This window comes from Ambystoma mexicanum, chromosome 2q, assembly GCF_040938575.1.
Source record: "Ambystoma mexicanum isolate Mex_15411 chromosome 2q, UKY_AmexF1_1, whole genome shotgun sequence".
Classification (NCBI taxonomy): domain Eukaryota; kingdom Metazoa; phylum Chordata; class Amphibia; order Caudata; family Ambystomatidae; genus Ambystoma; species Ambystoma mexicanum.
This window is the reverse complement of record NC_090924.1, coordinates 351835645-351861184: the sequence shown is the minus strand read 5'-3', so window position 1 is coordinate 351861184 and position 25540 is coordinate 351835645. Positions and strand designations below refer to the sequence as shown.

The window sequence follows — 25540 nt, the reverse complement described above, 5'->3', positions numbered from 1 at the left end:
ATGGCTTTGGCATAGACGACCTGGAGGGAGGCTTTGCCATCAACTATGACATACTTGGCGATGATTTAAAAGATGACATCGAAGGGGTTGTTTTCGTCACTGAAGACGAAGAGTGGCCACCAGATTTAGACGTGGATTTGGCAGAAGGCCTTGGCCGTCCTTCCCTGCAGACAACCCCTGGACACTGACCTTCAGTGAAGACTGGTCCTTGTGCGAGTATCTGGGCTAGTCATCAGAGGTTTCTTTAAATTTCCTCTTGCTGGTGGAGTGGACTTCATGCAACCTAGACCCCTTACTAGAGGTGGTTCACTGGGCTGTCCTGCCCTGCCATAACGAGACATGGCTCCGTACAGTCACAGAGTCGGAAGCCTGCCAACATCTTTGATCCAGGCGACGAGATGACGATGGTGATCCCTCAGCATCTTGTTGGAAAACGACTGGCAGATTTTGCGGTCTTGAATGACATGATGAGGATGAAGGCAGTAGAGGCAGTCGTCTTGTTGATCTTCCATGTAGACATTTTTCATTCCGCAGCGGGCACAGGCCTCGAACAGGCTCTTCCTCATGGAATCGGCCATGAGGTAGGCCTAACTACGCCGATGAAACATCGAATATTACCACTGGCAGGAACGGTCCACGCATCCAGTACCTTCGCAGTCAACGTCGGTTGTTGAGAAGATGTCAAACAAGATGAAATCTTTAATTGAAATGATTTTAAAACACATTCTTTTGAAGATTGGCTGCAGAGAGAATAATTGAGGATGCCTTAGACTAATGTGCGGTACGAAACCTGAAGATGGCCGACAGAGGAGGAGTTAAGGGAGGTATTCCTATTGGCTGTGGGCAGTGTGACGCAAAATGACTGCACTAGAGCACAAAAGTGACTGAAAGTTTCAGTTTAAACTGCTCTATCGTAATCGTAATTGGTTATTTATACCACGCTTAATACCCAGAGGTTTCTAAGTGCGGACCCGGGGATCAAACCTGTGTTGCTCAGCGCCGGCTTGCTTCTAAGGCAAGCGCGTTGCCCTTGAGCGATCCTCCCGAGACTATGTTACCGATGATTTGCAGCCTGATGATGGGGAATATTCACAGCATGTGAATCTAAGATCCAATGCTGGAGAATGGCGGCCCCAAGAGTCCTGTGTTGGATCTTGTGTATCTCACACTCAGCAAGCACCCCACGGTCAATACCCATGCACCAGAAGAAGCGTGAAGGTACAGAAGTTTGTTTATTTTAGGACAGAAAATTTACAAATTCAAGAGAGAATCAGGGCTAAAACCAACATAATTAGACACAAAGTACAGAGTTGGCGTAAAAGCACTCACTGCAGAAGATGACAGTCATTCTTGAACTTGCCATTTGAAAGAGGATGAAGGAAGAGTAAATGTTTGGTTTCCCAAAGGCTTAATTAATATGCAGAGCTCCAATGTGCAGGGCACCAAGAGATTCCACCCTGTGGAGGACGTCAGTCAAGTAAGGCATGTCAGAACGGAGGTGAGTGTCACCAACGAAGTTGAGAACTGAGACTCATGAACCATCCAACGACCTTAAAAATGGCTCTGCCTTTACTTTCTCTCCCTCTCTCCTCATCTTACATCAGTCATTCCCGTCCCCACCTCTCCTTTCCGAGCTTCCTCCAGGCTCTCCTTTTCCCTCCTCCACCACTGCATCCACAGCGATTCTCATAACCCACTCTCTCACTCTCCACCTCCCCTCTGCTCCTGCACCTATTCCAAGCCCCCACCCTGAGTCTACCCTTTGCCCCATGCCGGCCCTTTTTCTTCCACACTGCATCTACAGGTTACCTGTAGTCTGTTTTCACCAGACTAACACATTGCAGTATAAATAAGATGGATTTAGTAATTAGGCTCCTGACATTGAAAAGTTGGACTGTTTCTGTAGAACACCTTCCAGGCCATTAAAGATGATAATTTGAAGCTCATTAGAAGCCATTCCCAATGCAGATCCCTTTAGTGCTCTCCTTCAACCCAGCTATGTGGAAAGAAAAATAGAAGGCAATGAACTGATGCTCTTTATAAAGGCTATGTAGATGCACGGGGGCGGGGCCCGCATGCAAATCTCTCAGGAAGCATCTGGGAATGAATGGCTGCCTATGCGTGCATGGGACCAAGTGAAAGCCAGTGAAACAGGTAATTTGCATGAAGTGACATCACAGGAAGTGACATCACAGGATAATGGCCACCACGTATGTAGGCAGCAGCGAAATGATGTGTGCGTGTGTATATATATATATATATATATATATATATATATATATATATATATATATATATATATATCACCTATTGTCAAGTTTCAATAATGTAAATGGTTCTGCTAGTAACTTCTATTTGTGTTCCCCAGCCTGGGATTACGGGATTGGTGGTTGAATGCCTACCTGGGTTGCCCACATTGCCAACAGTATGTTATCCTGAAGGGTTGGGAGGGGAAAAAGCCTGCACTGTTGGTTGGAGCCGATGATCACCCCAACATGTGCTGGGGCTAGTTGGTGTGCTGTCACAGTCTATTTAAATTCTATTATATTCTGGTGAAGCTTTAATTTTATAAGCAGTTAACTCTTCTTCACACCTGAAACCACACACTTAAGGACTGCTGTGAGAATGAACTGCCTCCTGTCCCCCCTACCCTTCCAATCACTCCCCTGACATGCAAGTACTAACCCCACATCACAATTTTAATTGCCTAAAAATGTATGCATATGAATGCAGGTGCTAACAATGAAATGCGTTATGTTAGTAATTGCAGGGCCTTTGTTAACAGCGAAGCCCAGGCACCGTTTAACATCTGTGTCCTGTTCTGTCCGGCCACGGGTCTGTGGGTCAGCCAGGTTGAGTCAACATAGCCCAACATTTTTTGGGGGGCTGGGGAGAGAGGCTATAGCCGAGGTGCTCAATGGGGTTGGGCCACTGCATTTTTGTTACAGTCTGAGTCTTGCTGTGCGCTGCCCTCCTGCTCTATCCCCCATGGACCCCCATGCTTGCACTCAAGGGCAGCTTTAGAGAGTCGTCCCCAGGATTTGCTCACCTGCAAACATCTGAGCTAAAATCAGTTTGTTTTGAGAAATATTTTCCACACAGAAGCCCTGAACAAGTCTGAAGAGCTTGGATGCTCAGTTGGCCTTAAATGCGGAGCAAATCAATGAGTGATTGATTAGGGCTTTCCCAGCCGTGCTTTTGTATAGTGCTCACAGCAAACTAATATCATGTAGGACCGTTACTAGACACGCATCTCCACGTATAAGATCAAGCAGACATGTGGGAATAGAAGAAAAGAGTTTTCTTCCAAGCTGTGCTGGATTGGGACAAGTTCTAATTGAGAAGATCATGACATTCCAGAGGAGAGAACCAGCATGTGAAAATCTGTTGCCACCTTTGAAGAAGAGGTGGCTTTTTGGGGGAATCAATGAAAATGAAATTTAACGACAGCAGCTTGGTTGCCATGGCTTTTTCCCTAGTCTTAGAGCATGTGTAAAACAGATAACCTTCAATTCGATCCCAGCATCCATATAAAGCCAATGGAGGCCATCAGGGGTGTTCCTAGGTCTGGAAGATATCTGGGGCTACACTAAAGTCAGGACTGTCGTGACTCGGGGCTAGCTAGTCTTTTGGTTGTAGCTCCTGAGCTTCTATCCGGGGCTACAACCAAAAGACTCGGGCTATAGCCCGCTCAGCTCCCCCCTAGCAACGCCTCTGGAGGCCATTAAGTGGGGAAAATAGATCCCATTTACTGTGTTGCCAGCATGCAGCTGAAGAGTATTGTACTCTCTGCAGTATGAAATCCATTGGCTTGCTTGGGTATAGCGGCCGCAGTAATGTAGTCATCGGTTGATAATGGTAATGAGATGTCAGTCATGTCTGCTGCGATAAAGGAAGAGGTTTTTTTCTGTATTACTGGGAACCCATGTTGGAAAGAGTTCACTACACAGTGTTGACAAGTGAGAGCAAGTCTAGAAGAAGCATTTGGTTTCTTGTTTTCTCAGATTTACTAATGGTACTTCCAAAAGGATGGGTACAGAAAGGGACGAGAGGCGATGAAAGGCGCAGGGTTTCAAACCATTCTGTTTTAGAAAACTACATTACATTCCCTATTTTGGAGACATTTGGTATTCCTAAAGCATTCTGTGCTTTTGGGAGTTTAAGGTGAATTTGTGTTTAACTTACACCAGAAAGCAGATTTATGACATTAATTTCTGAACTCTGATTAAGATTTTAAAAAACTCAGAAATGAAAATGTGATGGAGGAGGGCACCGATTTTACTCCGCTAACTGGTGCTTTGCATGCGTCCTCAAAATAAAAATGCCCCTTTGCACTACTTAATACGTTAAGAACAAAGGAGAGTTTGAAATTGATAAATAAAGATTAAAAAAAAAAGAATTAAGGTGAAACCCCGCAATTACGGGGTAACCGGGTTGGGCGGGCAGGGGGCTGCCAGGGGAGAAGAGGCCAGGGGTACTATGACAGCGCATGCCATGGGGATAGCTTGCCCGATATATGGGCAACAGGCATATTGGACTAGAGGGGGGATCTGGCTGGCCTGTTATTCCTGCACAAGGACGGGTCATGCCTATCCAGGTATCAGTTCAGAAAAATCTTCGAGAAGGCGTTGAAGGAGGCTGAGCTAGAGGGGATGGGCTTTGTCCCGCATTCTTTTAGAGTAGGGGCAACCACCACCGCTGCAGGTTATGGGTACGGTGAAGAACAAATAAAGGCTTTGGGGTGGTGGAAATCCCACGCTTACAGGGGTTACATCCGACCACACCTGCTGTGATTAAGTGGCACAGAGGAGAGTATGGGGGATCAGGGCGCAGGTCATGGGTATATATAAAAGAAAACAAGGTAATGATAAGCACCGTGATATGTCTAATGCCAGGTTTTTTATTGTCATTTTTGAAGAGTGAGATGGTGAAACCGGTGGCATGGGTCGTGGGGCACTCGTTCATAATGAGAATGGAGCAGAAGATGTGAGAAAGACCTGCGTTGCTGCTGGAGATGGTGGCGGCCATGGACATTCACTGGATTACTCGCGGAGGACTGCAAGTGTGCCAAGTGTTTTGATTGGTGGAAGGACAAATGAGGAGGGGGCTACCAAGCCCTGTTTTGGTGATTTTGCACATTGGGGGAAATGCCTTGATGCCATTGGGAAGAAAGGAGCTCATCAAACATTTGACTTCGTTCTTTGCTTGGTTTGGTCGAGTCTGCCCTGGGGGCGTTGCTCGCTTGGTCTCAGATTATTCCCAGACTGCCCTGGGGGAGCCCGGGGCTGCAGCGCCTGTTGAACATGTCAGCGCGGAAATTGAACAGTGAACTAGTGCGCTGGCCGGCAGCCTGGGGCACCTGCATATCATCAGGAACGGCCTCGTAAGCGTCCCGGGAGCTTCTCACCTGAACGGGGTGCATCTGCCCCAGTACAGAACTGAACGGTTGTGGCTGAGGTTTGTGGCCCAGATAAGGAACTTTGCAGGTGCTGGGAGGGGGGGGGGCACGGGCAGGTGGGTCCGCACCCCTGTGGTGGGTGGGGGAGGACCATGGGGACACTGATATTCCTTTCCGGAGGACTCTGGAGCCAGAATGGGGCACAGCGACCGGAGGCTCCCGGCAGGGGAAGGAAGTGGCTGGAGCAGGGGGCAGCTGGGCCTGGTAGATGGGGGCTGCCTCCAGGTAACTGCTCCTGTGAAGGGCACGGTGGGGATGGGACAGGGCCTCACCACCATGCTTCGCCCCGGCGGGCGGAGAGCCATGGTTCCTCTGGACCACTTGCCAATAGGTGTTGTGAATTATGTGGGAATTGTTGATATGGCGTATTATCTGTAAACGTCACATTTTTGGAGTGCATTTATGATTTGCTCTGAGTTTTAAAATTTGGCCGGTTGGCATCCAAAGGAGGCATGTGTTGCGTGTGTTCACTCATTGTCCAAAACAATGGTCTCTTAAATAGGCCATCACTTGTAAATGCACCCATTTTAAATGCTCTGCTTGAAGAAAGAAAGTGATTGGCGGTGCTTACAGGGCCAGCAGAGCCTATTGGGCCGCTGGGAGGGGGGTATTTGTCTCTCCAGAGTCGCAGCAGGAGATTGAGATGTGACAGGTTGCCTCACAGGACAAACAAAAAAGGGAGCTCCACCGCAAGGTAGAACAGTCGCATTTGAAAAAGATATTCCACAACAGCGGCAAGCTTCCCCATCATCATGCATGATGAAGCATGGGCCGCCCATGTGCTCAGAGTGCACTGCAGCAAGTTTAGCTACTCTGAGCACACTGCCCACGCTGCAGGCTTCAAAAAGAGGGAGTCAATGGCAACCCTCTGTGCGATGCCCTACCAGCGCAGGGCCAAGTGCAGCCTCACATGCTGTACATGCCAAGCGCCGGCCCTGAATGTGAAACAACACTACCGCAACAGCCATCTCCAGATCAATGCCTGCCAACATGTGTATGAGATAATGGCAGTTGGGCCGCCGGCGGTGGGTGGGTGGACACAGGGTGCCCCGTCCACCCTTATAAAAATGCTGCCCCTCCTCACCGGGCGCCTGCCTCTTAGAGTTTGCCACCCAAGAGGTCTGGCCACCCCTATGAAACATTTCTGAGTGCGCCGGTGGATTACAGGCCTGCCTCTTGCAGCAGGAATTGAGGGCGATGCTTGTGGTCTCGTGAAGAAGGGATGTGACCTAGCAGTTCGGGCTGAACTGCCCCTTTTGGGGTGGAGGCAAGGTTGATTTGCATATGGTCTTTCCCCTTCTGTAATGGCTTGGCAGGCGAAGAACGATGGTCTGGAGGGTTGCCCAGAGCAACGCCAGAGGTTAAGATTCATTCTAAACCTTCCAGGCATCACCTCTTTTGTTTTCACTTGTTATCAATGGCCACCAGTGCATGTGTGGGATCATGCATGTCCCTCTCAAAGTATAGCTGCTACTGAATGCATGGGTGCACCTGGGCACCTCAGTGTAAACAGCTTTCGTGGCATGCATCAGACTGTGTGCAAACCTCACGTAGGAGGTATGTTGCCGTCAAGGCCCGACTGGGGGAGCCCGATGCAAACCCAGTGGCATGCCTCATTTCAGTAGGAACTGCTGCTCATGCAGGTGTGGGACCATGAGTGGCCCTTCCCAGAACGAAAGGCTGCCCATGAATACACAGAATCGCATGCGACCTGATGATCACACGCGCATTGCACAATAAAGGCAGCAAATTCGGTTCTAGGTGATTTGGTAAAGTTTTTTTTCGTCGAATCCGAATTTGTCGATTTTTTGTTGTCTTTTATTCAATTTGGCCACAAATATATGCGGGGGAGAGCCCGGCAGTACCCCCTACTACCCACTATATTTATTATCAGGATTACCCACACCCCACTTATAGTTGCGTCCGAATACGGCCCAAATAAATCAACGAATTTCTGCTGCGACCAAACCTCCCATTCCCACTAAATTCCTGTGTGTGACTTTGAAATCTTATGAAAGAAGACATCGCAGGGTTAACAGATGCCAATGAATGCACAGGTGAGTGTGCAGTCCCACAACAGAAAGCCCTGCAGGATCAATGGCTTTTAAATGAGGCTTTTCTAGTGCCAACTCACACGCCATCACCATGCGCTATATTATCAACGGCTGCCAAGGCATACCAGGGGCTCCACTACGCCCCACAGGGGATAGCCATGCAGGATGAATGGCTGCGCATGCCCGTGCAGGATTCCGCGCACCCACACGATCCGGAACACTGCAGGCCTAGCCTCTGCCACTGCATGTGTGAGACCCTGCAACCCAGGCAAGGGAAGCCTGTTCGCATGAGAGGTAGCTACATGCATGTTCGGGCCTCAGTGAGCACCACAGCACCTGCCATTGGAGGATAACAGGTTGCCCATGTGCCAGGAAGGTATCCTGATGGCAGCCACACGCTCTACCAGCAATACAATATAGACTGGGCATGCGCAGTGACCCTATGCAACGTCACAACAGAATGCACTGCAGGGCAAATGGCTGCCAGGGTACGCGTGTGACTGGGCAGCCCCCCAGAAGCAAGGCATTGCAGGATGCACAGCTGTCAGTGAATGTGTGTGTGTGGGTGCCAAATGTAGCCCTATGTATCTTTCATACCATCACTGCACTATGGACCCGAGCAGACACTGCGTGTGTGTATCCGTTCCATGCCACAGAACATACAGGCTGGGATGGCAGCTGTAACTGCAAGCAGCACACGATCTGTGCTTTTTCGGTGTCTTGGGCATACTTCTATGCCACACAGCAGCTGGTGTGAGCCGTGTGGCACTTATTTGGATCTTGCCAGGTCTTGTCATAGATCTCCTTCTCTGTTGGCCTAAGAAATTGCTCCTTGCAGTTTTCCCTATTCATCGATGGACTCCTTGTTATCCACACATTCCTGAATACCAACTGTAGTCAAGCTGCCAAACCCAGCAGACAAGGGCCACAAGGAACTGCACTAAGAAAAACACAGTATGTAAACTGGACAGGGAATCAATTCAACAAAATGTCTGTGGTAGTGGGAGTGGCAGCACGTGCCTGATGACATCACAGGAAGTGTTATTACATTGGCCTTTGAGCCCCCAATAGCAAAGGATGTGATGTCATATCACCTTCACGGAAAGAGACACCAGAAATATAATAAGCATAAGATTAATGAAATAAACAATAGCACTAAAGCGTTCAAAAGGCTATTTTAGTCTCTTACCATATATTTGTCCCTGGTGCATCTCTAACATGCCGGGAGGGGTGGGGGGGAACCCAGCAGAGCCATCATAAACCTGGGGCACTGCTTTCTTTTGCTAGTACAGCCTCGTATGGCCACTTGCTACCATCCATGCAAGCTTTACAGACATCACCCGATGGCCATACTGGGAGTTATGGGTGCTGAAGACTGAGTTGAAGGCCTAAGCCCATCGAAAGGCATTTAACAAGGTTTACGGCCAGGTGCATCCCTGGCACCCAAGCAGTCAGCACCCCCTAACACTCAATGATGTGGGCAGGGCTCTCAAGTTGCTCCCGTGATTAGAGAGATCACCGTGCTGAGACCCCTGGCAGCAGTGCTGACTGAGGGAATCTCGCTGCTCCCCCTCCCATCGGCCACTTTTCAGTCCATATGAAATGTACGAGCCATACTGCCATATAAAATCTGGAAATTGGCCCTTCGCGGAGTTCCAGGTCACTCCTCCAGAAGGGAATAGTTTCTTACCTGTAACTCCATTTCTCCAGCATTGGTATCTTTCATGGATTCACATGCTTTGAATATTCCCCGTCGTCAGGCTGGGAATACCCGGTACATTATATAGACCCTTTCCCGTAGGAAAACTTTTTCGACGCTTATGCGTCCTATCCACCTCGTTTTGTATCATGCGTGCCCGTACCATCAGGACGTCATGATACAAATCCAGGCCCCGCCCCCGCGCTCCCTCAGATTTCGGCCCCCAAAGTAGTGGGGGAACCGGTTTGCATGTTCAGGGGAGGCAGGCGGGCGCATGTGAATCCATGAAAGATACCAATGCTGGAGAAATGGAGTTACAGGTAAGAAACTATTCCCTTCTCCAGCATTGGATCTTTCATGGATTCACATGCTTTGAATAGATTACATAGCAGTACCACCCCCAAGAGGAGGCGTGCATGCAAACCCATATACTTTCTTCGCAAAGCCCGTTCCCTATGATCATGTATACATCAGTAATCGTTAACATAGGAAAACGAACCACATACAGTCATAAATTTCACAGGATGCAACCCCTCAGCCGGGGCTTACCTTATTGGAATAGGTGTCTAAGCACCGCCTGTCCCATCCGGGTGTCTTCGGCATGTTGCTGCGACAGGCAGTAATGGCGGGTAAAGGTGTGTGTAGCCGCCCAGGCAGCCGCCATGCAGATGTCCCCTAGAGGGACTCCGGCCCACAGTGCCGTCGACGATGCCGCTGCTCTAGTTGAATGAGCTCTTGGCCGTCGTAGAAGAGGCTTCCCTGCCCTGGAATGGCAGTACGAAATGGTAGATGACACCCATCTTGATAGTCCTTGCTTTGAAATGGCTTTTCCTCTAGCACCCAAACCATAGGCCACGAACAGCTGTCTCGTTTCTCTGAACGGTTGCGTACGATGAAGATAAAACTTGAGAGCCCTTTTTACATCCAATGTGTGTAGCATGCGCTCCGCTCCCGAGCATGGCTCCGGAAAAAACGTAGGCAACACAATAGAGGAGTGTTTATGGAACACCGAAGGAGCTTTTGGTATGAACTGTGGGTTAGTGGCTAGGACTACCTTGGTCTTGAAAAATCGTAAGTATGGTGGGTCTACCATTAGAGCCTGAACTTCTGAAATACGTCGGGCTGAAGTGATGGCCACCAGGAAGGCCAATTTCCACGACAGAAACTTTAGAGACGATGATGACATTGGCTCAAAAGGAGGCTTCATAAGAGATGTTAAGACCAGATTGAGGCTCCACTCCGGCGGAAATTTCTTCTCTGGAGGGAAACTCCGAAAGAGGCCTTTAAGGAAGTGCTTAATCAGGCGGTCGCTGAACAAAGGTGCCGAGTGCCGTCGACGAGTAAACCTGGAAATGGCTGCTAGGTGTACTTTTATTGACGATACCGACAGGCCCTTTTGAGCTAAGAGCAGCAAGTATGGAAGGAGCTGTTCTGGCTTAATCGATTGCGGGGCCAAACCTGGTTGATCCTCACACCATTGACAGAAACCTTTCCATTTGTACGCGTATGAGGCGTTTGTGGAAGGTGCTCTTGCCGCTTGTAGGATACGCCGACAGTCCTCTGGAATCGTTAGCCGACCAAATTCGGCGAAGTCAGGAGCCAGGCCGTCAACTTGAGGCTGTCCGGGTCGTGATGCCAAACAACACCCTCCTGTCGAGACAGAAGGTCGGGGGTCTTCTGGAATCTCATCGGTTCCGCCGCCGCTAAGTGTAGCAGGTCTGAAAACCACACCTGTCTGGCCCAGTATGGGGCCACCAGAATTACCCGACATGGGTACCTGAGGATCCATTGCAACCTCCTCCGGACCAGGGGAAATGGAGGGAATGCGTACATGAATTTGTTCGTCCATGGGAAGGAGAACGCATCCCCCAGTGAGCCCTGCTGAGGCCATCTGCTTGCGTACTGATGGCATTTTTGTTGTTCTTCGTTGCAAACAGGTCTATGGACGGGTGTCCCCATTTCTTGAATACTTGTTGTAGTTGTTGGTCGTTCAGCACCCATTCGTGAACTTCGTTCATTTCTCTGCTGAGGGCATCGGCTTCCACGTTTCTCACGCCTGGTAGGTGGAACGCTAAGATTTGCATGTTGTGTTGCAGGGCCCAATGCCAGATTTTCTGTGCCTCCGTCGATAGGGACCTGGAACGTGTCCCTCCTTGTTTCCTCAAGTAGAACATCGTAGTGGTGTTGTCCGTCATAACACGCACCACCGAGTCCCTCAGTTGCGGAAGAAAAGATTTTAGAGCCCATCGCACTGCTCTCAGTTCTAGCAGGTTGATATGCAGGGAGGACTCCTGCAAGGACCACTGGCCTTGTACCTGTAACGTATCCAGATGAGCTCCCCATCCGCTCAGCGATGCATCCGTCACCACCGTCTTTTGGAACTCTGGTTCCAGTAGAGGCATCCCTTTCGTTAGATGAGTAGACACTCTCCACCAGCCGAGTGCTTGAACTAGTTGTTCGTCGACGACCAGGCTATCGGACCAGCGACCTCGACTCTGCGCCCAACGGTCCGCTAGAAATTCCTGGCAAGGTCTCATAAACAGACGGCAGTTGTTTATCAACGGAATTCAGGACGACATGGTCCCTAGCAGGGACATGTACTTGCGCACCGAGACCTTGGTGCCGCCTCTCCATTCCTATGCCTTGTTTTGAAGTTTCTGAATTCTTTCGCTGGATGGTCTCACCAGGCTTGTGTGTGTATGAAACTCTGCTCCTAGAAAGACCAAGGTCCTCGAAGGCTCTACGGAGGACTTGTTGAAGTTTATTGCGAAGCCCAGTTCCTGTAAGAGGGACATTGTGGCTCGTAGACTGTCTCGTGTTTGTTCCTTGGATGAACCTCTGACCAGCCAGTCGTCTAGATATGGATAGACATGATGACCATCCTTCCTTAAATGGGCCGCTATAGGGGCCAAGCACTTGGTGAACGCCCTGGGGGAGGACTTGAGCCCGAACGGGAGGACCTTGAACTGAAAATGCTTTCTCCCGACGACGAATCTTAAATATCTCCTGTGTCGTGGGCGTATTGGAATGTGAAAATAAGCATCTTGAAGGTCTAGTGATGATAGATAATCCATGGGTTGCACCGACCTGATAACCTCTTGGAGCTTTAGCATTTTGAATTTTAGGCTCTTTAGCCACTTGTTGAGTACCCTCAGGTCGAGAATGGGCCTCCATTTGCCGTTTGGCTTTTTGACAACAAAGAACCTGGAATAAACTCCTTGTCCTTCCTGTGCCACAGGAACTCTCTCTACCGCCCCTTTTCGCAACATAAGCGCCGCCTCTTGTCGTAGGAGTCGGAGGTGGGGCTGTGTCGAGAATAAAGGAGGAAGACGCGGAGGCTTGTCTTTGAATTGCAGCGCATGACCCATGCGAATCGTGTCTAGGACCCATCGATCTGTGGTGATGCATTTCCATCGGTCGAAGTGATGAGAGACTCGACCCCCCAGGACGTTCCGAAGGCCGTCATTGGTTGCTGGTTTGCTTGTTCTTCGTTGACGACGGACCTGAGCCTCGCCGCCTGGAGGCTTGATAGTCCCTGCTTCTACGTGCCGACTGGGACGCTCGTCTGAACCCTTGTGAAGAGTAAGAGGGCCTGTTAAATCCACGGTCCCTCGAGGCTCCAAAGCGGGAGTTTCCAGAAGCACCCCTGAAGGGGCGAAAAGAGCGAACATTTCTACCCGTTTGAAGGGCGCCGAGGGACCTAGCAGTATCCGTGTCTTCTTTCATCCCTTTCAGCGCTTCATCAACCTTTTCGCCAAACAGGTGTTCCCCTTCGCATGGCATGTCCAGGACTTTGTACTGTACTTCAGGACGGAAAGTAGTACATTTGAGCCACGCTTGTCGACGAAGCACTACTCCATGGTTGATTTGTTTGAAACCAGACTCTGCTAGGTCAACTGCGATATTAATAGCGTGGTTCGAGGCCTCTTCGCCATCCCGCACCAGTAACAAAGCTGCTTTCCGGTGTTCGTCTGGCAGGTGTTCTAGGATAGGGGCTAGTTTGTGCCACATTTCCCTATCATATCGTGACACGATCGCTAAGGAATTGGCTGCTCTTACTGTCGTCGCTCCGACTGAGAGCACCTTCTTTCCAAAGGCGTCCTGTCTCCTAGCCTCGCTTTCCGGTGGCGTTGAACATTTTTGCTGGACCCTGGCCTTCCTAGCCGCTGCCGCCAACACCACCGAGTCAGACAGAGGCTGTGATGTTAGACATTTTGGAGTGGACTCCGGAGCTTTAAACTTTTTCTCGATCCGTCCCTTTATGGCTGGCTCCGAGAACGGATGGCGCATCGTCTTGAGACCTTCTTGCCACACGTGGTCCAGGATTGGGATGGCAAATACCGATTTTCTCCTTTGACCCATATGGTCAAAAAGGAAACAGTCTTTCTTCTGCTCCTCAGGAATCAAGCCGAATTCGGAACAAGCTTTCCCCATCATTGCATGGAAGGCTCCCACATCATCAGGGGGAGATGGCTGTGTCTGGCTCCTCGTAGACTCTAACTCTACATCCGAATTCCATGTTGGGTCCCTCGACGGTGACAGGGAGACGTCTGACCCCGAGTCATCTAGTATAGAGTCGGACTCCGACAACTCACCCTCCTCCTGAGCTCGAGGACGATCTTTCGCCGCCTGGGGAGCCGATGGGTGTTTCATCGTCGAGCGAGCCGTACAAGTTTGCTCGTCGACGGAAGGTACAGACAAAAGTGACGATGACGTCCCAAGTTGAGGGAACTGCGTATCCAGCCGCTGCAGGAGCTTCTGAAGAGTATTAAGCACATCCAGAGACAAAACCGTCTGGGGGGTCAATAACGTGGATGATATCGGTACCATACCCCCGCTCGCACTCGTCGCCGTCGTCGTCGACGTGGAAGGCCGTAAGCCTAAATCCGATGGCTGCAGAACCATATCACCTTCTCCTTCCGCCGAGCAGGCCGTGTCTGGCTGCAGTAAGACCTCAGGGGGGATCGGGTCATAGACCTCAGGCAGCCAAGCCATAGACTGAGTCTCCGTCGACGAAGGAATCCCAACCGCTGCTGCTTGAACGGTAATAGGCATCGTCAATGACACCAAGGTCGACGAGCAAGTCGTCGTCGTCGAGCCCTTAGACTTCGTCGTCGATTTGGATGCCGACTTCCCGGCTGAGGCTTCCCGACTCATGGAAGACCTGGGACGGTCCCCTGAGGAGGATTTTGACAGCGCTAGCCTCTCCTTCTTAGATGATGAGGAGGAGGAGGACTTTTTATGTGATGAGGAAGATCCAGCCTGTTTCCTCTTATGCTTGTCCTCAGCGCGAATTTCTGCTGGCCGTACCTTCTTCGATGGAGGTTCCGACTTGCTCCTGGAGGCCGTGGAGCCAACTTCCGAAGCCGGGTAGGCCCCCGCTCCGTCATTAAGCCAGTCGACCAGCCTTCTTTTTCGGTCCTTAAGGGTTTTTTGGGAGAAACCCTGGCATATCTCACATGTATCCGCCGTGTGGTGCGGGTGGAGACAGTAGATACAGTCCATGTGGCCGTCTCCTTCATAAACCTTTTTGAGGCCACAGGTTGCACACGGGCGAAATAACGCTTTTCCAGACATAATTCTCCAGAATTTGAACTTCGCCGAAGAGAAACAGACAAAACAACCTAGTTTTCACTAGTAGTAAAACACGAGGATCCCACTACTTTGAAAGACGGTTGAAATCTGAGGGAGCGCGGGGGCGGGGCCTGGATTTGTATCATGACGTCCTGACGGTACGGGCACGCATGATACAAAACGAGGTGGATAGGACGCATAAGCGTCGAAAAAGTTTTCCTACGGGAAAGGGTCTATATAATGTACCGGGGATTCCCAGCCTGACGACGGGGAATATTCAAAGCATGTGAATCCATGAAAGATCCAATGCTGGAGAATATAATATCTGTTAAATCCCCACATGCTATGAACAGTCATGATATGCGAAATACTGCCTCACATGCCATGGTTGTCTTCATGACCATCAGTCTGGCTTCAGAGCTGCCAGAAGCACGGAAACTGCTCTCCTGAACATCCGTGAAGACCTGCTCTCCAACCTTGACTCCAACACCCCATGGGTCCTCATCTTGCTTGGTCTCTCTTTTGGCTTTGACACTGTCAACCATGCCATCCTGCTCAACCATCTCCGTGATAACCTGGGTATCACTGGTCAGGCACTGGCGTGGCTGACTTCTATGCTCTCCGACCGACCCTCCCAGCTCCAACTTGGGTCCTTCCTCTCCGATATCTTTTTCTCTACCTGTGGTGTCCCCCAGGGATTTAACCTCTCTCCCTGGCTGTTCAACCAATACCTGGCACTCCTTGCCCACCACATCGCCACTCTCTGCCCCAACTTTCAGTGCAATGCGGATGATACCCAGCTCTTTTTTAGGCTCCCTTCGGCCACCTCTTCTCCGTCTCTCATCACTGACTGTCTGTCTGCTATCCAGGAGTGGTGTGCAGCCAATGACCTCTGCCTTAATGCCAGTAAGACTGAAATTCTATTCATTGGCACACCCACTGCCTCCTTCCCTGCAGCTCTCTGTCCGACCTCTCTTGGCCCCCTTCCTGCTCCCACCTGCAAGGCTAAAAACCTCAGGGTCATCTTCGACTCCACACTCTCCTTCTCTCCTCACATCTTTGACGTCTCTAAGAAGTCACACTGCCAGCTGCACCTCCTCAGAGGTATTCTTCATTTCCTCTCCTTCCCCCAGAAGTTCACTGTCTCCAGAGCCCTGGTGCTCTCTAGGCTGGACTATTGTAACAGCCTCTATCTAAATCTGCCTGCCTCTACTCTCTGCCCTGTGCACCTTATCCAGAACAGGACTGCGAGACGTGTCCTTGGCCTCAAGCCCAGGGATCGTATTTCTCCAGGACTGAAATCTCTGCACTGGCTCCCAGTGGCTGCGAGGATTAAGTTCAAAACCCTCTGCATTGTCCACAAGGTTTTCTGGGGCCTGGGGCTTCAATACCTTCAACTCTCTCTTCCTAAATATCTTCCTCCTCCAGCTTTTCACTGATTCTCCTCCAACTCCCTCAGGGTCAGTCGCTTCTCCAAGCAACGAGTTGGTGGTAGATCTCTTTCTCCGGCTGGGGCCTCCCTCTTCAGCAAACTGCAAACAGGCGCGCACATGCACACACACGCATACAGAGATATACTGATCCCTACACAATAATTCTAAAGATTCAATGACAATTGCGATTGTGGCACACATTTAGTTTACTTATGGCAATGGATAAACCTCACACACCCACAGGCTCCCATTCCTCAAACAGTCATACTTTTGACGGGGAGAACAGGACCACAAACAGTCAAAGGGATTTATTTCAGGTCAGCAGTGTTTTTCACACTGAGCAATAAATCACTCTCTCACATCTAAGTGTGATGCCGCGTCGGCAAGGGGTCCGGTAGGCATTGGCGGTCAGGTAGGCATTGGCAGGTGGTGCCAAGGAGATTGCCAAGGTTTGTTTATCTGGCTATTACCAGGGCCCAATTTAACAGGGTACCTCAACATGCTGTACTACCCACAACTTTCCACTCTCACAGCGCCAGAAATGAAGGGCAGCCCTCACAGATATTTCTTCCAGGAAAGCAGCTGGCAAATGGACCCCCAGTGAGGTTGTTTTACATGGCACAGTTGAGGTGTTCCCGCCACGCGTGAGTGTCACTGGAGCAGTCTCTGCGCATTTGCATTAGTATGCAGGAGTCGGGCATGGCTTGGCAATAGGAGAGAGATTGCTTTGGGGGGGCCATGAGAATCCTCTTGTAATGCAGCACATGTGCGCAGCCAGCAACGCCAGGCATCAATCGTTCCCCCTTCGCGACCTCCAGCCTCACCCGGACTACGCCACTGGAATAGCGACAACCGTCCAATGCAGCCAGGCCTGCCCGGAGTGACTGTCCCGCTAGGCCGGATGTTTGTCTGGTGGGGAGGGGTGGAACGAGATCCTTTTTGGGGACGGTGTGATGAATTGGATTCTGCTCTGCAGGAGTACAAGGATGAGTACGGGTGAAACTGCTTGCTCAGCAGCCCTTACATTTCTACAAACCAAAACACAACACAATCGTAAATGTAAACCAGGGACAGTTAAGAGATGTACCTCCTTCGCATTTTGTGGTAACGAGGGCCGAGGGAAGGCTATGCTCTTAAGAGGAGTGTGAAGGTGGACCGGTAGTGACTCAAGCAATACAGTATCACAGTCCAAAATAAAGGTAATGTCCAGTCAAGTTTCCATAAAAAGATATGTACTTTAATTAAACACATCCTCTGCAATAGAGCAAATAGAAAGTAATGTACAAAAATCCACCCCGAAGGAAGAACAGAAGGTGCGACAGACTGAGGAAAGTAGCACTCTGAGCGCAGTTCCAGGTGTGGTAGGTAAGTTAATAGCCCCAAAAAGGGTATATGTTTGGTGAAAACAGGAGCGGTCATGACTTAATTAGTCTCTAGGGACCAAGTGGACTGGGGGGCAGTTCAGGGTCAACAGTACCTGGATTCAGTTCTTGGAGGGTTGAAAGAGTCAGACCCTGGGTTGAACGTTGATGCGAGCGATTCAAGCTCAGTTCAGGCACGTTGGATCGTGTAGGCCCAAGCAGCAAGCAAGCGTTGAGTAGGGCCGAAGACGGTCGTTCTGTGTGGTCGGAGGGCTGCTCTCAAGGTGATTTTTCTGTACTTATGATAACAGACTGTCGTCTACATGGCTACTTTGTGATTCAATTCCCCATCATTGAAGGACCCTCCAGAGTAGTGGAGTCCCCTTCACACCGTTCTCAACAAGGAACACACAGTAAGCCCTACAGGGATTCCTTCACTAACTAGAGCAACAATAGCTTCCTAAGTAATTAATGATATACCCGAATATCAACCCATTGACTCAAACACCACATCATCTCTCTTTAAACTCTACAGATATACAAAGGATCCATCATTCCTCGTCTCTTCATCATCCCCTCTCCTGTCCTGATGAAGGCTGCCCAACCTTCAGCACTTCAAATCTGCTAAAAGTGGCCAAAACACACCTGTGTCGACGACTCTTTCTACAGTGTCAAATGTTAACACTGTAATTTTGAAGCTGTTTGAATCAGCCAATGTAATATGATTTTGGCTCACAATAGATGAAATGGGACCCACCTGCTTTGTGCAACATATTATGTAAAAATGTTTCCTTTTGTATTAGGCAATGTATTTCATTATGACTAATTTCTCCTGCAACCGGGCAGGAGTAAAACATGTTATTAAACCTTTCATAGTCACTAGAGTTCTTCATGTATCCGGGACGCCCTGATCAATTTTGCACTTTATGACTTAATTCACCGGGACAGATCAGGGAATCGCCAGGAGCCCTACAATTTATACTATGCCTAAACTCAGGCATAGCTTTATTTTATAGATTATCCTGCCTGCATTATCGGTCACTTATGACCAGTTTGGTACAGGGGTGTATATCTTAAATGCCGCCCCTGCACGGCAGAGCTGTCACTGAAGTAGTCAGGTGGGCAGCTGCGGCATCTGAACCTGCTCTGTGCCACTGGTGGAGCAGGTGCTGTGCATCAGGATACTGATGCAGCCAGGCAGCAGGCTTTTGGCATGGCATCTGATCAGCAGATTACCCGTTCAGAGATTGAATTACCTGCATCCTTTTATTATTTAATAACAATCTAAAAAGCCAGGCCTTTGTACCCTTGCCAGGTGGCAATTATTCACAGACAGCACCTGTACCAGCCATGCTTTAGAAAGATAGACAATGCTTCCCTGCACAAGTTGCAAAAGTCATGCGGAAGGGGCCTGGACTGAATGGTCATTGGCCTCCTAATCCGGGAACAAATGAAGCAAGCTAATAATAGCAGCTCCGGGTCTGAATGCTCTGCGTGGTCCTTCTTGTTCTTCTTGTTAGGGTTTCATGGGGCGTTTTCAAATGTGTACCCCCTTGCATATATTTCTATATGATATCTTCCCTGTCTGCTCCAAGGACATATATTTCAGTCATCACATGTACCCCTAATATTTGACACTTTGGATCCGCAATGTTTGCAGTCCATCACATAAAGCTGTAATGTCTCATACTGACCTCCTTTCCCCACTGTAAGCTCAAATTGAAGCAGCATGCCCAGTGAGTGAAATACACTGTTGTCATTGCTCTGTGATATCACACACCAGGCGTGCAAAGACCATTAGGATTGTGACTAATCAAATTCCAGGGAAACCAGTGGTCCAGATTTGAATGTTTCTGAACCATCAATCAGCCCCACCCCTCTGAAACACCAGAATGGATGCTAACAGATTGGAATAAACAAGCCTACAATTAAAATTATAAACCCCATTGTCCAATTTTGGTAACGTGGACGGAATTGCAGGCTTATTTCATCTAAAGGTTGTGGATTGTTGGTTAGTTGCAACACAGAAAAACCTGTCTGGACCTTGTTGTCCTGCAGAGATGCCCTGAGCAAGACAAGATGCATATGATGAACTATGTCTAGAGATACTCATAGTTAACAGCAGCATTGACTTTCTTATGCATAAATATTTAAGGCAATTGAAACCGTGATGGGACACTTCCAACTGAAAGCCCCAACCCAGCTGCAATTACCCAACTGTCGGTGCCTGTCTGCAAGACCATCAAACTGAATTCTAGGTAGTTTATTTTTAAACAAAGAGCACAAACGTTCAGAGTGAAGCAGATAAAACCATATAAGAGAGTGTTGAAGACAAAAAGGCAGGTCATAGTTAGGAAATCAGAATGTCTGTTGTCTGCAGCATTTGCATGTCAGGGGAGTGCTTGGTTTGCATCCTGGGACTTGTAGTCTGTCACTTTTAGTTCATATCCATTCAAAACATTCTGTCTCCAGCCTTTAGGCCTTCTCATGCTATGTTATGTGATGATAGGCTAAGTCATGCTATATCACCTTACATCATGGCCCAACTTCAGGGCCGACAATTTCTAGTCAGTTGCCGAGGCCTCCCTTCTGACACCCCAAAGGCGCTCCAAGCATAGCGACACTCCGATGTAAATAAGATGTAGTACGAACTAGCAGCTGACAAAGCCAACTACACACCACATTACAACCACAAAATACCAGCAGAAATGTGCATTTTGTGCTTCAATCTCATCATATTTATGGAAGTGTCAACTGGCCGATGTGCATTCAATGTTCCCAACTGCTGCTAACTTGACAGTAGTTTCCACAAACATTCTTTGGTGGAGAAGTAAGTTTGCCCCGTTCCCCCAAAACAGAACCTCTGAAGGCAGCCCCCTCCCTCACCACTGGAGAGTTGGGCCACCCCCGGAGATTTTGGTCTAGTTGCGGCCCTGCCACATCCTGTCTCACTGTACACCAGATCATTTCCCACTGCTTAGAACATAAAATACTGCACATCACTGCCCGCAGCTCTAGAACATCAGTTCCACGCCAGGTGTTGCTGCATGCTGCTTTGGGGACGCTACTTTACGTCATAGCACTTTATGTGTTCGATAAGGTTACACATCCTACATCACTGCCTAGTGCTCTGGGACAACACATACTCGTCCATGCCACATTGTCCCATTCCGCTTGGGAAATGCTACTCAGCCCTGGTTTTTACGTTGCATTCTAGGACTTGTGTTAATAGGGAAATACAGGACTACAATCCGGAATGGAAAGTTAAAACCAGGACTGGACTAGCAGCACACGAATGGAATGGGGCATGCATGCCTATTGTATATGACGGCATGCCTACTCTTTGACATCACACCCAGCAAGCTCCTCTTAAGGTAGAAAGGGGAAGGGACGGGCTGGGGTCTTCGGCCAGATGCCCGGTCTGGGGGGCACAGCCGCCTCTAGATGAGAAATAGTTACAGTGCTTTAAGTGGGGAGAGAAATCGAGGGAGCTGTGTGGCCTAAATGAGGGACATGGCCTGGAGTGCGCTGTGCATGTCGGAGCATGGAACGCAAACATGTTTTTGTTTTTAAATGTTAATACTCACCAGCACTAATCTGTACACATTAACTGTAGAAAAGCAGATTCCTAGGACTTATTGGTAAGGTTCCGCAGGTAAGCTTTATTCTAGTTACATGGTAAGCTGTTACAGTGAACCACTGGGTCCCATCACCCAGGCTAGACTTCTCCAACTGCTCTCTCCTGGAACCTTCACGACAGCATTCACACCCAAACATTCACACAGGCACACCAACATTCATGCATTCCTGCATTCTCTCCAAGCACATTACAACATTAACTATTAACTAACAAAACAGCATTAGTCATATACTATTTTTAAACATCGAAAACGGGGCCCAAATCTCTCATCTTACGAAGTAGAAAGATAGATTTGAGCACTAAGTCACATGTTTTCTGTCTCTTTTGTGCTGCAGCACTCCCGCCACTCCTATGCTAGCCCCAGTGGTCGAGGCTCCCTCTGGCCTCCCTCTTTTCTGCTCCACCATCAAACTCACTGTCATCCTCACCCCACATTCTAACCCCATACCTGGATCCTTCCTTTCCCCCACCCCACAGCGTTGAAAACAGTTCTAGCAAGACTGAAGAAAATAGGGAAAGAATATGCATTTAAATGACCACCCCCCTGCCAGGCTGGGCTTTCTGGGCATGGGCTTTATGTGCCAAGCAGTCTATTGAATGAAACAAAAGAAATCCAGCACCTACAAAATAGCACAGTGCGAGGTGACACTGGCTTGGCACCCCAGTATGGGAAAGAAAAGTATCTTTCCTCGCTGTTGAGGTAGTGGGAGCGGAGGGAGCCTCTAGAGCGGGAAATTAAAATAAAAAGTGGCTTTCTTTCCAGTTGGGGCGGTTCGAGCTGAAGAGACCCGGGAGCGCCCCGGCTCGACTTAAGTTTTGGAAGACTGCCAGGGCGTATCCCCGGCCCACTGAAAGCCCTGGTTACTTACCATAGTTTGGAAACAGGAGTGAAGTTGCGTCAGGAAGGGTGGTTTGCCGGATAGCGCCAGTACCCTCTTCTCTACCAACGTGCACTCCACATCGTCGTCCTGAATAACCACATCCTTCTTCAGTATCTTCACAGCATAGAGCTCGTCAGTACCTTTCCGTTCACAGAGAATGACCTGTGGGTGTAGGGTTCCAGGGGTTGGGGGAAGGGAAAGGAAGGGAGGAAGGAAGGGGGAGGAAGGCGGAAGAGGAAAGAAGAGGAAGGAAGAGGAAGGATGAGGAAAGAAGACGAAGGAAGAGGAAAGAAGACGAAGGAAGAGGAAAGAATAGTAAGGAAGAGGAAAGAATAGTAAGGAAGAGGAAAGAATAGTAAGGAAGAGTAAGGGAGGAAGGAAGGGAAGGAGGGAAGAAGGGAGGGAGGGAGGAAGGAAGGAAGGAAGGAAGGAAGGAAGGAAGGAAGGAAGGAAGGAAGGAAGGAAGGAAGGAAGGAAGGAAGGAAGGAAGGAAGGAAGGAAGGAAGGAAGGAAGGAAGGAAGGAAGGAAGGAAGGAAGGAAGGAAGGAAGGAAGGAAGGAAGGAAGGAAGGAAAAGAAGGGGAGGAGGTGGGCACGCAAAGGAAGACGGAGAGAAAAACAAACACAACATGTTAGTTCTGCAATCGGCTATGATTGATGCTGATCGGATCATGACATTCAAGAGATTTTCACATCACTGAGACGCACACATGAAAACAGAGCTAGAGCCCAGGAGAGCTCTGTGCCACCTTCGGGCGGGTGAATGAACAGTAGCATTGCGTGTTATTCACCCGCACTAACAGCGAGTCTTAGAAAAGTGAGAGGCAATCGCCAGAATGAAGCACACCGCTGTGGCCTTTAAAAGAGATGAAAGGAGGAGAGACGATGATATGCACCGCCTTGGAGGCCATGGATGGTGGATTTAGGTCACTCCAGGCAAAGTGACATTTTGGTACCCCTCTCCCCCATCTCTTTCAAGGGAGCAAGATTAGCGTTTTAGGGCCAACATGTCACAGCAGTACCCCTTTGCTCTTGGCACCCTGATGAGTAATCACCAAAAATGGCCTTACCATAGCGCAGAATCTTCTGTACACCATCTATGTGTTTCCATGGTTATTGCGGGGAAAGACCTTTTTTAAGGAACTAGAGACCACACATCGCTCGAGGAGGCATGCCACCAGGTTTACCTTTACACGCACACTGACCATTTGATCCTAAGAAAAAGGAGGGATGGGTCTGAAGTTGGGAAGAGGGGATCAGCACAGGTAGCCTGCTTGAGAAAGAAGAGATGGGTATGGTTTTATGACCCCTCCCAAAGATGCCTTGAGGGGCTGCTCGTGCATAATGGCCGAAACAGCATCAAGGGACACATTTTGGGCAAGTGCCAAGCCAGCCCAGTGAAAACACCAAGTGTTCCTTCAGCTGCAGCAAGCAGCTAAGGGAGTGCTCGTTGTTTCCCTTTGACAGTTCATTTAACCAAGCTCGCATGTCCAATGGGCCACACAAGGCCAGAGATGTTTTGCTTCCCCAGCCTTGCATGGCCCATTGTGATGCAGGCTTGGGTACACCCGCTCTGAATGTGCGTAGGGGACACTCCTGCACCTTCCAGCGCATTCAGAGCAGCTGGCTTCTCCATGCATTTGCAGGAACCAGAAAGCTCTTTCTGTTTCCTAGTTCCTGTTCATGTTATGGGGGAGCCGGAGAGCCATCATGGGAGTCTGTCCTCATGGTGGCAGAGAGGATTTCGGATCAGGGCTGCAGGTAAGGACAAAAAAAATGTGTTTGTGTGCATGGTTGCATGTGAAAGAATGACTGTATGTTGTTTGGATGCACGCTTGAACAAAAGAGTATGTTCTATGGGTGTGCATGTGAATATGAAAGTGTATGTTATGGGTGCAGAAGTGAAAGAGTTATGAATGTTTTCAATGTGTATGACTCTTCAAGTGAATGCATATTAATGCTGAATGAATGCATGGGGTTGGTTACATGTGCGCTGGGGAGTGGGCCTCTGATTTGGGGCCTGCAGGGGGGAATTATTTACTGGGCATCAAGGTTAAAGCAAACATGATAAGTGTTGTTATGTGGCTAGACTGGCCTGCATTGCTGCAGCCAGTATAGTTACATTTTCGGACTACGGCATGGCATTTTTAGCTGGGTGTTAAGGTCAAAGCAAACATAATGGGTTTTTACATCGCTACGCTTACCTGCATTGCAGCAGCCAGTCTGGTTATTTTTTTGCACTCTTTTATGGCATTTTTTTTTACTGGGCATCACGGTTAAAGCAAACATTATGGGTTGCTGTTGGATGGCTAGATTGACCTGCATTGCTGTAGCCAGTCTGGTTTATTTTTTAGTCTCTGGCATGGCATTTGTTAGTGGGAATCAAGGTTAGAGGAAACATCATAAGTGTTATTACGTGGCTAAATTGGCCTGCATTGCTGTAGCCTGTCTGCTACATTTTGTGACTCTTGCATGGAATTTCTTACTAAGCATCACAATTAAAGCAAACATTCTATGTTGGCAAACCTGCCTACATTGCTGCAGCCAATCTGGCAAAGTTTTCTGGCTCTGGCATGGCATTCTTTTCTGGGCATCAATGTTAAAGCAACCATGACAAGTGGTTCAGGTGGCTAGACTGTGCTACATTGCTGCAGTCACTGTGGTTATGTTTGCTTACTGTGGCATGGCATTTTTTACTGAGTATCAAGCCTAAAGAAAACATGAAAAGTGTTGTTACGTGGCTGGACGGCCTACATGGTTGCAGCCAGTCTAGGTATGTTTTCTTACTCTGGCGTGGTATTTGTTACTAGGCATTAAGGCTAAGGCAAACATGATACGTTTTATTATGTGGCTAGCCAGGCCTAGGTTGCTGGTTTGGTTTTACTGGGCATCAAGGGTAAAATAAACATGAGTGATATTACATGGCTAGACTGGCCTACATTGGTGCAGATAGTCTGCATATATAACTATGGCATGGCATTTTTCACTGGCAAAGCCAACAGGATGTATTGGTATATTGGTACAGCCTGCAGGGCCATGTTTGGGCACAGCCAGCATGATTTTTTTTGTTTATACTGGCACGTATTGGTGGCAAAGTCATCATGAAAATGAAATGAGTTGGAAAATCCACCTGTGCAGTCTTGGTGACTTGCGCATATTGGATTTTTTCACGAGTTACCCTACAAAATCAAATGCAAACTGTGTGACTTTTGACCCAATTGTTCACAGAAAGTATGCTGTAAAATTCACAATTTTAACACATTATTTTTAAATAAGAGAGAGCGAATCCCCCCAAAACTCCTTTGGTTGGTTTATGCACCCGTGCTATGCTGGGTCACTCTGGGTTTTTCGTGGCAAACATTTAAGCCGCTCCAATTAAAACATTCTGCGAAACTGCAGCAGTCTGTCTCTGCAGCCATGTTGAGATCCACTCCCCGCCGA

General features: G+C 48.9%; 1 protein-coding gene across 1 annotated transcript in view; it reads right to left on the bottom strand.

The window, feature by feature from the left end:
- The window catches only part of PRKCB (protein kinase C beta), a 1331636-nt gene that overhangs the window by 180489 nt on the left and 1125607 nt on the right, over positions 1–25540 (bottom strand). The window contains exon 10 of the mRNA XM_069647368.1: positions 22089–22262. Within this exon, the coding sequence (XP_069503469.1) occupies positions 22089–22262 (174 nt within the window). The remainder of the gene's footprint in view (positions 1–22088; positions 22263–25540) is intronic.